Source organism: Ursus arctos, unplaced genomic scaffold, assembly GCF_023065955.2.
Source record: "Ursus arctos isolate Adak ecotype North America unplaced genomic scaffold, UrsArc2.0 scaffold_3, whole genome shotgun sequence".
Lineage (NCBI taxonomy): Eukaryota > Metazoa > Chordata > Mammalia > Carnivora > Ursidae > Ursus > Ursus arctos.
The window spans coordinates 55,481,536-55,498,124 of NW_026622985.1; the positions used below are offsets into that span (position 1 = coordinate 55,481,536).

Genomic DNA, 16,589 nt, shown 5'->3' on the forward strand with positions numbered 1-16,589 from the left:
AGGAGCTGGAGCATGAAGGGCCGAGAACGCCACGCTGCAGAGCTCCGGCCACATCCCGCCTAAAGGATTTTCTGCAGGGGAATGACAGGACTGGATGTCAGTCTTAGAAAGACATCTCTTGCAGGGGTGTGAAGGATGAACTGAGGAACCAAACTGGTGGCCAAGAAGCAGCTGTGAATCTATTGAGACAGAAAGATGAGCGGTTGCCTCTGGCTAGAGGGTGGGGGTGAGAACAGTCAATGACAGTGAATGGGCACAAGAGACTGGGGAGGGGGGTGGCGCGGTGATGGAAACGTTCTAAAATTGGATCGTGGTAATGACTGTACAACTCTGAAAACTTACTAAAAGTCATTTAATTGTACATTTAGAGTGAGCAAGTTTTACTGTATATGTTCGATACGTCAGGAAAGCTGTTAGAAAAAAAGGAGAGCAACTGCAAAGATGATGAAGCATCCCAGACAAGGCGTGATGAGGGCCTGAAGCAGGCTCTAGGGGTTTAGACCTCACAATGGAGAGCGGGCGGAGGGAGAAGGGAGTCAGGGATGGCTCCTGGGAACCTGGATGGGACAGGGACCAGTCAGAGAAGCAGGTCGGCTGGGTGGGAGGATGGGGAGCTCAGGTGTTGATATACCACGTTTGAGGTACCCCTGGAACCTACACCTGGCCAGGGTTCCTCAAACTCCGCATTATGGACATTTGGGGGAGGCTAATTCTTATTGTGGGGTGTGACCAGTGCCTTGTAGGGTGGTTAGCAGCATCCCTGACATATACCACTGAATGCCAGGAGCACTCCCATCCCCCTGTATGGCAGCCACAAATGTGCCCGGACATTGCCATATGTCCCCTCAAGGCAAAATTGCCCAGTGGAGAGCCACTTAGGAAGAAAGATTGTAACTCATGATATTTTTCCTTAGTTTTTCTTTTTCATAGGGATATAATTCACACACCATAAAATTCACCATTTAAAAGTATTACGATTCAGTGGTTTTTAATACATTCACAAAGTCATGCAACCATCACTATCTAATTCCAGAACATTTTCATCACCCTAAGAAGCAACTCCATACCGAATAGCAGTCACTCCCTATTTCCCCCTCCCCCATTAGTCCCTGGAAACCACTCATCTACTTTGTGTCTGTGGATTTGTCGATTCCTGACATTCCATACAGAATCATACACTCTGCGGCCTTTCGTGCCTGACTTCTTTCACTTGGCGTCATGTTTCCAAGGTTCATCCATGTTGTACCACGTGGTAGAACTTCATTCCTCTCTATGGCCATTCTTCCACTGTATGGCTTTGCCAGTTTGTTTATGCAGTCATCAGTGGGGGGACATTTGGATTGCTTCCACTATCTGGCCCTTATGACGAATGCCGCTATGAACATTTCATATACAAGTTTCCGTGCAGGCACATAATTTCATTTTTCTTGAGTATGTATCTAGGAGTGGAATTGCTGGGTCCTGTGGTAACTCTCTGCTTAATTTTTCGAGGAACTGCCAAACCATTTTCCAAAGTGGCTGCACCACTTTATATTCCTGGCAGTAATGTAGGGTTTTACTTCTCTCCACACGCTTGCCAACACCTGGGATTGTCCTTCACACATATTTTTTTGTTTCAAGTTTCCAAGCAAGCATTTCATATTCAGCTCCATTGTTTATGACAACTTTATAGATGAGAAAACTAATGGTCAGAAGAAGGCAGACTTCCACATGCTGGTAGAGAGGCTGGTGAAGTCCTTTCTAGCACTAATATCCTTCACGTAAGATGCTTACAAGTCTGACACATGATCTGTTTGTGCTGGTTTTTTGTTTTCAGAGATCCATCCCTGCCTGTCCCCTTTCCTCTCCACTAAAAGATATCACTCGGCAGGTGTCCTCTCTTTCGTACACTACTTCTTTCCCTTACCTCATCACCCCACTTCCATCAGCATAACCTCATAGTACCTCTAATCTTAATATCAATAAAATTTCCCTTGACCCCAAATCCCTGCATCTACCCCATTTGTTTCCCTCTACAGCAAAACTTCTTGAGAATTGTCCCTACTCTTCACTTCCAATTTCTCTCCCCATTCCCTCGTGCTCAAAGTCATTTCCAACACACCCCAATGTCATTTCCAGCACACCCGTCAGAGCCACCGACTATGCCAAATCCAAACCATTAATTCTCAGCTCAACTTATCAGTAGCTTTTGATACAAATACCCATTCCTCCTTAAAACACTGTCCTCATTTGGCTGCCAGGTCACGACTGCCGTTGTTTTCGTACTGTCACTCCTCCTCAGTCTCATTTGCTGGCTCTGCCTCATGTTCCCAACCACTGAAAGTGAGATTAACACAAGGCATGGTCTTGTACCTTTGCTTTTCCCCACTTAGGTGGCTACGAGGCACCTCAAATACAGGGTTCTCTTCTCTTAAACCTCCCACATCTTCCCCACAGTAAATGGTTCCTCCCTTCCTCCACTTTCCCCACCAACCTTGGCTTCTTCCTTGGACTTCTCCCTTTCTCTCTCATCCCATCCATCAGTTAGTGGACCTACCTTTTATATTCAAATCTGACCATTCATTTCTTGCCTCCTCCACCATTAACATTCCGGCCCCAGCGCCTACTGCTTCTTATCTGGACTATTACAATTCCCTCCTACCTGGTCTTGCTGCCACCCATGCCCCTACACTCTACTCTCCACACAGCAGCCAGAGTGATCCCTTTAAAGAGTAGGTCACACCACATCAATCCTCTAAATGAACTGCTCAGTGGGCTGGCGTGACAGGATGCTTGCAAACCCTGATGCCTTTGTGTCTATACTCTATGTTGTCCACTCCTACGTGGACTCTGGGCTTGGCTATGTGACTTGCCTCGGCCAATGCGACAGTATACTGAAACAAGCAGAACCCTGCAAAGTGTCTGTTCACTGGGGCTTGTCCTATGTTGCTATTGAGAGCCTTTCCGCCACCATGTGAAGAAATTCAGATTAGCCTCCTGGACCATGTGGAGAGAAGCCCCAACCACTCTAGCTCTCCCAGCTAAGTGAGGCCAAACTAGACCGTCCAGCTCCAGAGGAGTTGGCCCAGTAGAAGAATAATACAGCCAACCTAGAGAATCTGGAAAAATAACAGACATGTGTTATTTTAAGCCATTAAGTTTTGGGGTGGCAATATAGCAGTTAGCTTTTGCTTTGGCTAACTGATACCATGCTAATTTTGCTCAGAATAAAAGCCAAGGGGTGCCTGGGTGACTCAGTTGGTTAAGTGTCTGACTCTTGGTTTTGGCTCAGGTCATGATCTCAGGGTCTTGAGATCGAGCCTTGCATCGGGCTCTGTGCTGAGCGCAGCGTCTGCTAAAGTTTCTCTCTCCCTCTCCCTCTGCCCCTCCCCACCTCGCTGTCTCTCTCTCTCTCAAAAAAAAAAAAAAAAAAAAAAGAATAAAAGCCAATATCCTAACATAGCCCACAAGGCCCTACAAGATCTGGCTCCCCTCATCTCATGACTTCACTTACAGCCTCCTTGTTATTCCTCATATCTAACATTATCCTACCTCTGTGCCTTCGTACTTTCTGTTCCCTGTTCCTGCAATATTCTTTCCTCGGACACCTGCATGGCTTGTTCCCTCACTTCCTTGTTATCTCTGTTCAAATGCCACCTTACCACCCTAACAAAATATGCTGGACACTTCTCAACCATCCCCCGATCCTGCCTTCTTTCCTTATTATTATCTGACATGTTCATTAAACATTTATTTTTTGTCTGTCACATCCCCTCACACACGCGCGAGACACCAGAATTTATGGTCTACGAGGGCAAGATTTTGTTCTGTTCGTCACCACAGCCCCGTCACCATGGAATTTTTTATGACCAAGAAAATGATGAAAACTGTGGTACTTCTGCCAAATTTGGTGTCTAGGTCTACCAACAAGAATATTCCTAGGGCCTGTGGTAGGGAAAGTGGCAATTGCACTCAACACTGGGGGACATTCCATTTAATGCAGGCTGAATTCCCATGCACCCACAATGTAGAAAACATTCAAATGAATGCCCATTAAGGATTCAAACAGGGCCCAGCAGGATGCTGGCTTGCCACTGCCCAATTGAGACTCCGTTCCTTTTGACCTCCCCTCCCTTCTTTTCCTTCCCACTGTTTCCCCATCAGTCTGTAATACCAGTTTGTCAGATCATTTAGTTGTTCACCAAATGGCTGGGAAGACAGAAAAACTCCAAGGATGTATTATTAGCATAGAAATTTATTTGAATTCAAAATAATACAGTTATATTTAGAATATTGTAATAATTATCTAAAGCAAATATCATCATTGGCTCTGAAACAGTTCTAAAGATGTCATTCTTTTGAAGTCAAAAAATATGTAGTAAGAATGTACAAGGAAGCAAAAATATAAAAAACAAGGTTGCTGAGTATTGGGAGTTGTAACAAGGACGCACTAAGGTAATGTAACAGAGTCCAAATTATAAAACATGCAGCAAGGAGTTCTCTAGCTTTCTCAACTCCCTGGAAAATCAGTGACCTCAATAGTGCAAGAATACTGCCACTTGGTTAAGAGGACAAACTTCCCAAGGGACCCAGGTAGTCATTCACCACGCTTCCCCTTTTTTCTACCTCCTTTCCCCACACCAATTTCTTTTCTTTTCTTTCAGATCGGTTTCATCCTGTTGAAAAAATATTTGGTTTTATTTGTGGAGTAAATAATATCCTGATTGAAGTATGCAACGATGTCGTTGAAGAGGCTCAGGGATAAAACTTTCGAAAAAGGTTAATCAGCTAGCTAGCAGAGACCATCAGTGGCTTGCAGGAAAGTAAATTCAGGTAACGCATGTTTGCTAAATAGGTAGAAAGAATAAGCAGTTAAAAATGGGTGAAAAATCCTAGGAGTTACTGGGACCTAGACAATCAAAAGCAGACAGGTGGCCTTTGATTAAACCCATTTACTTGTGGAGTGAGCTCTCAGGAGGCTCCAAGATAGAGTTTGGTGGTCCGAGAGTGTCCACGGCCAAGGGCAGACTCAGAAGCTCTCCTCCTCTCGTAGAAACTGGAAGACGGACGAGAAGTCTTTCTTTGAGTAACCCTTTGCACACATCATTCTGTAGATCTGATGGGCCTGACTGCCCAGAAGGATCGGGCTCTTTGTGCTGGTGGCAGAGTCTTGTGCTAACCCCAGATCCTAAATCAAACAAGGGCAGGAGGGAACACATTGAGACTGGTAGTTAAGGCTCACTTTGGAACTGTGGCTCCTAATGCTTTGGTTTCAAAGAAGGAGAAACGAGGTCTGAAAAAATAAGATACTTACGAATATTGTGGTAAGTTATATATATTTTTATAAGTACTTTCATATAGCTGCCAAACTGCTCCAGACAGAAACCTTAATTTCTGAGTGTCCTCTCCACTCCTCCACGCAGACCTGTTTGTCTTGTTTTGACTTTGGACAGGGGTTACTATACAGATGAGATCATATAGGGAAATGCTTTTTCAAATCTGCAGAAGCCTGTAAGCCTACGACAAACCCCATTATGGAATTACTGAATACCCACTCAATCTCCTACTCAAGAAATATTTAGCAACTGGTGTGCGCTGGACACTGTTCCCAGGGCTGGTGATACAGGTACGATAAGACCAAGTCACTGTTCTCATGCAGCTTGGGGAAGATGGACAACAGAACAAATACTAAAACTTCAGACAATGACAAGCACTATGAAGAAAAATAAAACCGGGCAAGGGGCTGGGAAGTGGCGAACAGCAAGACTCGGATGGAAGGAAGGGAGTCCTGGGAGACGAAATGTTTAGGGAAGACCTCTTTGAGGTGAAGACACCTGACCTACAATCTGAATGTTAGGGAGTAGTGAGTTCTTTGGAGAGCAGGGGGAAGAAAGTTTCAGGTAGATGGAACAGCAACGAAAAGACCGTGTGGGGGACATGGCTTGGATATTCAAGAAATAGCATTCAATTCAATGAGGCTGAATGAGAGTGAGCCAGGGGGCTGGAGTGGGAGATGAGTCTGGGATGGACACAGGCAAAACACGGCAGCTTTAATACGTTTGGTAAGGAGTCTGGATTTTAAGTGCAATGGGGCATCCGCCTTCACGACAACGCTTTAACATCTCAGTGAGCTAATGCTTCATTCTGAGGGTCTCAGAAAACTTATGGCTGTTTAAAAATAGACAAAAGTTCACATTATAATCTTTTAGAGTTAAACAGTAGCTAATGAATACCGACTACCATAGAAATGGAATCTTGCCCGAACCTGAAATATCTGGAGTTGATGGAAGACAATGAAGGCTTGGATAATTGAAATAATATCCTCCACATTTCATTTTATTTGTGATTTTATAAGAGCTGCAAACTAGTGGCAAAACCAACTAGATCTTCTTCTTACCATTACCACCCTCACTTCTCCCACCAATGGAAAAGTCAGCAAACAATGAAAGGGGAAAACAAGAAGCAAGATGAGAAACAGTTCTACTCGCTGAGGAACATCCTTGATAACGGAGCAGTTATCGATACTGTCCACTCAAAGTAAAAAATTATTCAAAGAAAAAATAAGTTTCTTGACTGTATGATCGTATAGGTGCAAACAAGATTTTGTGCTTATTTGTATAATTTTCACAGGTAGACAACAGATTTGAAAAAACTGCTTAACCTTAAATTCTTCTATAGCTTCTTAAAACTAAAGAGGGAGTTTGTCACCTACACAGTTAACAAACACACGGCTGCACTACTGCTCATACCCGGACAAACCTCTCTTGTTGACATCGTTTTGCAGCGTATCTGCAAGATGTGTTTACTTTCAAGAGACGGAGAGAAAAATCTACATAGACTGCATTCAACTTTTAACGTAGTTAACTGGAACAGAAGAACTCAGAGTTAAACAGAACATACCAAGGAGGACACAATACTATCGAGAAGACAAGTCTATAGTTTTTCAAATGGGCAAGTACATACCCCAGATAAAACCTAACAAAACCAAAAACACAGACGGTAAAATAGCTTTGGCGCCTGCTACCTTAAAAGATGCACATTCTAAAAAGAGAAAAGTGATTAGTCTCTCAAAGTCTGAGAGGCCTATCTTGAAATGCTAGAAAAAGAAGGCATCCTTTGAAGCTTATAATATATAATTTAAAATAAACAGATTTTCCACTTCACTAATCAAATAAAATATTTATGAAGCCATGAGCTAAGTGGGTAGTTCAGGAAAAATACAAAACAATTGTAATAAGGTTTCAACAAGTTAACGGAGGAACAAGTTGTTACGTTTTACAAGGAAACGGGTATACTGGGGGGAGTATCAAGAGTCGTCGTGATTTTCCATACGTTGTTCTGTCGTGGCTATCACAGACATCCAGGTTGGAGAGTGCAAAAGAATGTTCTAGTTTTCATACTAACTGTGTTCTGATTATATACACATAACACGTTAGAATTTTATGATGTTAAGACCTAGAACTAAATATACAGGCCTCTACTTCAGCGACACACTAACATCATATACATTTAATGGCAGTTGAGCAAAACATCTCTTAGGAAGTAAAGCCTTGGTCTGCCCAAGCAGGTATGGCTGCTTTAATCCATGTGGCATCGATGGGGATTTCTTTAACCTCCATCAATTTCTCTATACGAATCTAATTAGCGATGGTGTGTTTTTGTTAACAGCACTCTGAAGTGATGGAAGATTTTTTTTAAAGTTCCTAAGTACTCTCATTCCGAGCAAAATTAATAAGTCTTCCTCTTTATGAGAGAAATCACAACTGCATTTCATAGAGGAAAGGAGAATAAAGGAGAACAGTAATTTCCATATGTTTTACTCCCATACTGTCTCATGCTGTTAGTTGAGAATGCTACCGTTTATTACCAAGAAAATCGTTTTAAAGGGAAGACTTTAACCGTGGCAGATTCTGCCTGGGCAGCGCCACCTCGGCAAACGGCGAAAGCTCAGGTGTACCACACAGGGGAGGCAGCGAGGGCAGAGTCCCCAGACAAAGCCAGCGCGGCAGAAGACCAGGAGGCCAGACCAGCTCATCTGAGCCTTTGGACGAGAAGCCTCCCACTTCTTACTACACTCTGCTTGTTAGCTGCTTCCTCTGTTCTGACCATTAGCGGTATTACAGGAACCGAATACGCTACCGGCTCACAACCCACTTCATGGGGAAAGAGAATGGAAACTGAGCATAAATGCGATTCCTCCATTCTGCCATGTGCCCTAATAAATCACCTGCAGCTTCAATGAAAACAATATACTTAAGGAGCTCCTTCCTGTTTCTAACAACAGCCACACAGCACAATTACAAAAGCCTGTGTGGAAGGTATGCAAACCTAAATACAGGATACAGATTGGCATAAAAATAAGTATTTTCTTAAATGACACATGAGGGGGAACCAAACTGCAAAATAAAAAATAGTTCAAACACTGCTTTATCCAATAAATATTTAAAGCACGCTGACGATTCGCCAGGAACAGTGCCAGAAGCTGGGATGGAGGGGGCAAGGACAAATGGGGTGCAGGCAGAGAGAAGAGCCAGCCTGGAGGTCTGCAAGTGAGGGATGACAGGCAGAAATGAGTTCAGTGTGGCTGAAGCGAAGAGAGGGGCTGCGAGGACAGAAACGAACTGGTAGGACAAGCAAAGGCTAAATCATTAAGGGCTTCGTAAGACAACTTGCAGATGGACTTTCATCTACGAGTGATTGTAGAGACAGAGACTTAGTAGGAGAAAAGGCACACCCGGGTTTTTACACCCCAGAGAGCCCGCTCTTTCCCATGATGTAGAAAATGAACCGGAGAGGGCTATGAAAGGCAAGGAGACCAGTAAAGGGCTGATGTGGAATAATCTAAAGGAGGCCCGGCAAGGTAGTGGTAGTGGCAGGAGAGGGGGCTGCATGAATTCAAGGCATATTAAGAAACAGAATGGACAGAATGTCATGGAGAATAAAGGAAAGTAAACTGAAAATGGTGTCCGCGTATAGGCTTTATTATTTTTGTAATGGGGGGTGTGTCAACTACGGGGGCAGGGTGGTGGGTGGGTAACAGCTCTATGCAGAAATCTGAAAGTCTATTTCCCTAAAAAGTATTTTCTAAAGTTGAGATCACAAATAGGAGGAGGTCAATAATGTGCTTTTCAAATGACTTTACACATAAATACACACATGTTCTTAAAACAGGAAGATGTATTTAGAAATCTACTATCATGAGAAAGATCCTCTCTTCTTTTGTGATGGGTGTACCCAAGGTCAATGTATTAAGAAAATTCTTACTGCTTCCATTCTAAGGACTTGGTAATAACGAAAATTTCTGATGAAGAACAAAATGCTGCCATCTCATATTACAAACAAACCCAAAACCGCACAAAATAAAACCCCCAGCCTATTCTGCTCATCTGAAATGAACAAGATAAGGATTTTTATCGAAGCTAAGTTTTAACTCCTTTCCAGTGAGTGAGTGGGTCACTGTTTTAGTAATCCTGCCTTCTAGGATAGACATATGTTTTGTTAAAAGGGAGTGAAGGATTAGACCATTAAGCATTTCTTCCCCCTCTCTTGGGTCGTTGCTGCATTTACCATACCTTAGCCATGAGCGTTGCCCCGAATCCGCCCTGATAGTTATTAGCCGACGGAACTCCATCCATCACCCCAGGTACGGGATTGTAAGTGTCGCTTGACCAACACCGTCCTGAGCTCATATTTAGGATTTTAGCCAATAGTTTTGGGTCAAGCCCTAACCTGTGAAAGGTCAAAGAAAAGAAGTGTTAAATGTCAAAATGTACAAGTCATGCGTGACTTACTTACGTATGAGGATGCTCCATCTTCTTTCCCCATTTATTATATGTCTTCAAAAATCAAAGCAGATTGATGAGCGCAAAGAACCCAATCTTAAATTATAGGGCATTAAAAGTGCGTGATTAAACATTTCAGAGCCAGGAAGTTCTGCACTGAGAGAAAACCTTCTGCACTATCTTACTTTTCAGAAACACCACACAATCGCCGAAGTGTTGTTGGTTTATCACACACGTGGGTTTTTTAGTCTTTTGGATATTATTGCATTTATGTGTCACATAAGAACCTTAAACCAATGTGATAATCTAAATTCTACATTCTTCACTCACAAATGATATATTTCAGAAAGAAATACTGACAGATAAACTATGCATCATGCGAGTCCGTGTGGATGCATTTATATGTATGTTTATTCTTTTAGCTTTTATGAGAATGAATGCCAGAGATGAGCCATGGGCAGTAAAACGAGCTTAAGAGAAGTTATCATTACAAAAGAAGACCTTTCTTGCTGCAAACTTTTCCTTATTTATTAAATCTTCATTAGACGATCTTGCTTATGAAGCAAGTCTGCACAGAGCTGTGACATATGCTATCTATTCAGAGACATGCATTATAGTTCTGGGTCAACTGCTGATAAGGTTACTGATCCTGATAAAACAAAGCTTGCCCAAGCGGAAACATCATTTGTTCTATCACTGAGCTGATGGCATCAACGGCTGTTCAGTGTGGACCCAGAAAAAAAGAGAATCAAAATGCGGCAATACTTTGATTCTGAGTACCTTAATGCAGTTTGGGAAGCAGAGTCTTGCTAAGTATCACTGAATCAAGTTTCAAATAAAACTTTCTACCCAGCAATTTATTGGTTTCTTTCATACAAAGAGCCATTATAAAACAATTGTCATAAAAGCTTTCTGCTTTTTCTTAGAACCAATCTCTTCCAGAATTAAAAAAAAAAACAAAGACTGAAAAGAGACACATGAAAATGTGAAACAGATTGTGTATTCTGGCATGCCTAAGTTCCTGTTTACTTCCTGCGTTTGAAACCTATGTCTGTTTATTTCCCAATGTGAGTATCACGACCATTACAACATTCTTCCTATGCTACAGCAGGGGGCGAGGGCTGACAGCCAGGATATGTATGGATTTACCACACAATACAACTGTTATATAATCAGGCTTTCAACCAGCAGCCATGGTTCAAGGAATATATATGGCATGCCACATATGTGAATTCATATGGTGGGCCGTGTTATTACAGGGGGTTTTCTTAAGGATTATAACAGAGAAGATTCGCTCTAAATCCGCTGCCATACATTCTGTTCAATGGTAGACTGCCAGAAAGAAACCCAACATTCATTCATTCCTTTATAAAAATCCAAGTCTGGGGGCGCCTGGGTGGCACAGCGGTTAAGCGTCTGCCTTCGGCTCAGGGCGTGATCCCGGCGTTATGGGATCGAGCCCCACATCAGGCTCCTCCACTATGAGCCTGCTTCTTCTTCTCCCACTCCCCCTGCTTGTGTTCCCTCTCTCGCTGGCTGTTTCTATCTCTGTCAAATAGATAAATAAAATCTTTTAAAAAAAAAATCCAAGTCTGTTACTGGTGTAGTTTGCTATTGCTGCTTTCTTTCCCCTTTTAAATAAAGTGAGGCTATCAGTATGCTGTTATAGTGGATAACTTGGGAAAAGATAAAGCCAGCATACATAGGGAATAATAAGAAAAGTAAAACCCTATATATATTAACAATTAGTTAATCTGTATAACTGCAAGTATATTCTCTAAGCACAACTGTTCAAGAATGTCTATGTCTAATGTGTTCTGTGAGTAGGAAACCTTTTTAAGACCCCAAAGCATGGTTCTTCCATTGCACTTGAAATATAATTTAGGTGCTTCTGAATTGAGGTTTTCTTTTAAAATGGCTCATCACATTCAAAGCAGCAGAGATGCTCCTCTCTTCATCATCGACCTGCTTATACTCAACAGTTCCTCACAACAGTCTTTACTGCTAAAGCAATTCATGCTCTGTCTCTAGTACTCACCAAAATGGTGAGCAAAGCTTATTATCCTTTGTAAAACCCTACATTTCATTTTTCTCGAGTGTTTGAGGAAAAATACTGGCACTGATTCACGGAACCCTGTTTGGTGAACATATTACTATTCAGAAGCATCCCGAGGGGCACGCAAAAAAGCCAGGTGGCGTTTGTTACATGCTCGCTTTCAAATCTGATGCTTCCCCACTGTGCTGACTCCCCTTTAGGAGACGGCTACTCCCTCTCCGCTTTTCCTCCCCCGACTGCCCACCCTACAGCAAAGTGTATCATTAAAAAGAGCAAGTTAGAAGTGTTTTGCATTTCATCTTTCTGAGGATTCTTTCACTGGCACATATATAACTGACAGTTAAAATTAGACATAATATTAAAATCAGTTACTGAAGTCCTCTGTCTTCCACTGTGCCTAAGGCTTGTAATGGTCTGAAACCAGCTAGAATACACAGTAATTGTCATTCAGAGAGTCTATCCTAGAACGTCATGCTTCACTGGAGAAGACTGAGTTTCCATTTGAAATCAACAAATTAATCCAAGACAGGTATCTGAAAGGGCAAGTTTAATAGGAAGCAGCTACTGGGCTCTCAACCATGATAAAATGTTATTGCTGTTTCCCTGTAAATTGGCTGGGAACATATGATACTTTCTGCATAAGAGCCCCATTGCTGTTCAGGAGATATACAGCTCAAGCCATCAAAAGGATGACAGTCTGTCAGTCCCCATAATAACTTGCCACTGGATGTTGGTTCGAGAGTGTGCGCGTGCATGCATGTGGCTTTACAATTGCTGGAATGTTCTCTGATATAAACAGAGAATGAATTCATTGCTCTGACCGCATATATAATGCAACTCAAATAAACGTCACTGTGTCAAATCTACTCACCTTTAAATCACAAGAATTCTAAATGAACTTTTGAGAGAAGTAAAAATGATGCATACACGTAAAAAAAAAATTAAAGAGAATCCAAATGTGCCTTCACTATAACCAGGGCTTTTAAAAAGGAACAAAAAAGTTTGTTTGCCTTATAGTCTCAAGAAGTATCTACATCGTCTGGTTTTACGTAAGAACAAAGCAAATTATGTCACTAAACTGAGACATTTGTATCACAGAAACAGATCTGGAAATGAAACACTTAAGACTATGTCAGTTTTAATCAATCATTCACTTACTCATCATTGCTTACACAGATCTGCCACGTGCAGGCGCTGTGCGTGGAGCCAAGGAGACATAGTAAAGAAGCTAAGAAGAGGCTGTGCCTGCCCTCCAAGAATGGGCCAGTTAAGACGCACACAGGTAACTTTTACCTGAGGCAGGAGAAGTGCCTCCCTTCTCTCTCTCTCTCCCTCTTTCATCCACTGAGTACCTACTATGTGCTAGGTATGTCCTTAAGATACAGCAATGAGCAGATAAAGCCAGCCCCTTTCATGGAGCATGCGTTCTAGTGGGGGAGACAGGCAATAAACAAACACATAAACAGACATGCCAGCCGGTGAGAAGTGCTACAAAGAAACCACTTTACAAGTACAACCAATTCAAATACTAACCACCACCACCATCAATCGCATCAATAACTACCATGTTGAGCACTTACAATGCGCCAGGAACTGTTTTAAAAGTTTTACATGGATTAACTTATTTAATCTTAGCAACAATCCTATAGATAGATACTATTATTTTTGTCATTTTATAGATGAGAAAAGCTTAAGTCTGTGGCAGAGCAGGGATGCAGGCATTGTCAGACACCCAAAATCCCACCATTCTGAGTCTCACTGGGTCATGTGGGTAGTGAACTTAACAGTCAATAAGCCAATACGATGATGTTTTATCAGTTTGTTAAGAAATTTGGTCCAACTTTTATTGTAAACCTTTTGCCACTTGTTATCTATTGCACATATATATTAGGGTATACACCTAAGAGGCTTCAGGTCATCATCACCTAAATGAAAATGCAACAGAATCCTAAGGGCAGTAGCCAAGAAACTAAAATTATGCTTGTGGGAAAGTTCTCATCTTGAAAGGCCTTCCAGAAGTTCAACTGTTTAAAGTTTCCTTTAAGGTGGAAGAAGACAATATGGTTGTTGCTAGAGGGGCCTGGTCCCTGGTTGGTAATGCAAATGACCTGCTATACCACCAATATTGGAAAAAAAGAAAAACAAAAAAGTCAATTCCCAGTGGATCAAAAATAAAAACATAATAACAACACTTCCATAATCAACATTGTTCCTTTGTGATACACGGGGACAAAACTTCTCTAATGCAAGCAGGGCACCTTCGGTGCCATAAACCTATGTTCTAAGTCCCAACTAGAACCCAACTGGAAGGTAGAAAGGTCCAATAAAAAAGATTCTCAAAATATATTGTATACCCATATTTTTTATGCTTTACTTTTTTAAAATAGCATTTTAAAATTTCACTAACATCCATAAAGAGTCACTGTAAAAGATCATAGGGTCAATAAGAATTTTAAACTGTAAGATTTTATTCTTCTATTTTTTTTTAAATGGGAAACAGTGTTCTAGAAAAAATACTGACTTACAAGGATGAAATTAATCAGAAATGATCACTTCATAGGAATAGGTGACTCAATTTGTAAATGTTGACATTAATGCTCTAAAAAAATTTCACTTCAGAGCGAACAGAATATAAATGTGGCTGAGCCACTTGGATGCTGTACTATGTGGGAATTTACTACTTGGGAATTTATGCTTGCTGATGCCAATTTTCTCTTTCACCTTGCAAAGCTCAATAAATCGTGGCCACTCTCTATACTCTATTAGAGAACAATCCTGTCATTTTAAACCATGTCTGTAAACCATGGAGAAAAGACAATAGCAGAAGCAATCATTTTTAGGACTTTCAAACCACTGAGAATCTTTGCAAGATAAACTGATAAAATCCTAATGTTATGAAAATAAGCAATTTATTAGAATAATCTGAAGCACCAGAAGCTCACAAATTATTATAATAGTTAAGGAAAACTAGGGATTTCCTAATTTGTGTCCATTCTTTATATGTGATATATGCAAATATATAAATACTGATATACATATATATATCTATATATATGTATATATAGGTAACTAATGTATGTACAGTTTCAGAAAAATTAAACATTTAAAGGTTCATCTTTCTAAACACTGTTTCTATCATAGTGGATTAAGGCCAATAATAAAGGGATATCTATTTGTTGCTTTTGCTCTTAACATTTCTATTTGGAAATTTTATTACTTTTCCTCTTCTCTTTGATAACAAACTCACTGTAGTAGCCAATGTATATATTTCATTGTATATATTTTATTCAATTCATTTGATTCAAGTGACTTTCATACTATTCTTGATTAGCTGGTGTTTGGAGTTAGACTTCTATAAGCACTAAGCATACAAAGATTTCATTTTAGAATAGCAAGTGATCAGCTAGTAAGAGTTTCGCTAGGAAAATTATCTGAGGAAGGCCAGAGGATTCATCACTACACCTAAGGAATACCCTGATCCAGTGGTGCTCAGAGTAAGAAGCAGGATATGAAACAAACTGGCAAAGATAAAGAGGGAAATTTCAGCACAGCATAGCCTAGGTTATCTACGCGTTTGCTTTTTTATCAGATATTCATTTATACCCAGAAGAATGAAGATAGAATTCTAAAGATGCATACGCACACTAATGCTCTAATCCTATTGTCAACACCAATGAATTTTGTACGAAATTTTGGTTCCGGAAATTTACATCTTCCTCTTCCATGAAATTAGTCTAGAGGATGGACATGAAAACAAGGTACTGGTAACAAGTTTTTCATTTATGAGTAAGAGACCCATAGCCTAAAAACTGGCTACGTACAGACATACCACTCTGAACAGCTTCCTGTATACTACCAGTTTTATTAAAGCTTTGTACAGATAGGCCTTACCATCTTACAGACATTCAATTTTAAAATGTAAATGGTACAGGATATTGATAAACCAATTAGCACTGATGCAAAGCAAATTCCTCTTTTATCTCAATTACAACATGACAACTTAATAGGTCAAGATAGTTTAACATCTGAGACAAGGGCAATTCAATAAACAACAGCATCTTGATATGGTAATTAAGAGGAAATGTGAATCCATTACTGTGTTTTAAAAAATATCTCAAGCACTCTGGCTCTTTTTATTGCTTTTATCAAAAGCTGTGATATGAAACACTACTCTGATTTGTGATATATTTGGTAAGCAGCTTGGGGAAGTATGAAGAAAACACCTGAATAAAGCATCTTGCTAATTAAGCATTTTCTAAAGTAAGAAACATGTATTTATTATCATGAAATACAAAACATTCAAAAAATTAATTAGGTGATTAATCATATGTAACATTCCTAACCCAAAAGATTAAAGGCTAAAATTAAGACATTAACCTTAAGCATCCTGAAGGATGATGATCATCATAGGAGAAGGAAAATTCCTGAATCACTTTAAGCAAAGTATGAATGCCATTTTATTTTAATGGAAAGATAGATCCTTAATGTAAAGTAACAAAACCACAAGCAAGTTAAAATGAAAGAATTACGCACATGAGTTGCAGCTTTATGAATGCCATTCAGTTTATCCCAAGACCAAACAATCAAGAACCCTTTTAGTGTAGATTTTGGAGACTAAATTTAAAGTAGATACGTAAAATCAGTCATGTGGTTGGATAATACTTGAATTCGCTATACATTAAAACGCCGTTTTATACAAATTTGCCCTACACTGCCAAAGTCCGTTTAAATTTTATAGTAAAAGTGTTTCTTGCATTTCAGTACAAGAGAAG

At 40.5% G+C, this 16,589-nt stretch overlaps 1 protein-coding gene across 1 annotated transcript in view; it reads right to left on the bottom strand.

Moving 5' to 3' along the window:
- Positions 1-4,216: 4,216 nt before the first annotated feature.
- HIBADH (3-hydroxyisobutyrate dehydrogenase) overlaps positions 4,217-16,589 on the bottom strand; it is a 101,679-nt gene continuing 89,306 nt past the window's right edge. The window contains exons 7-8 of the mRNA XM_026508373.4: positions 9,552-9,708; positions 4,217-5,167 (exon numbers count right to left, since the gene is read on the bottom strand). Coding sequence (XP_026364158.1) covers positions 5,009-5,167; positions 9,552-9,708 — 316 coding nt within the window. The 3' untranslated portion in view covers positions 4,217-5,008. The remainder of the gene's footprint in view (positions 5,168-9,551; positions 9,709-16,589) is intronic.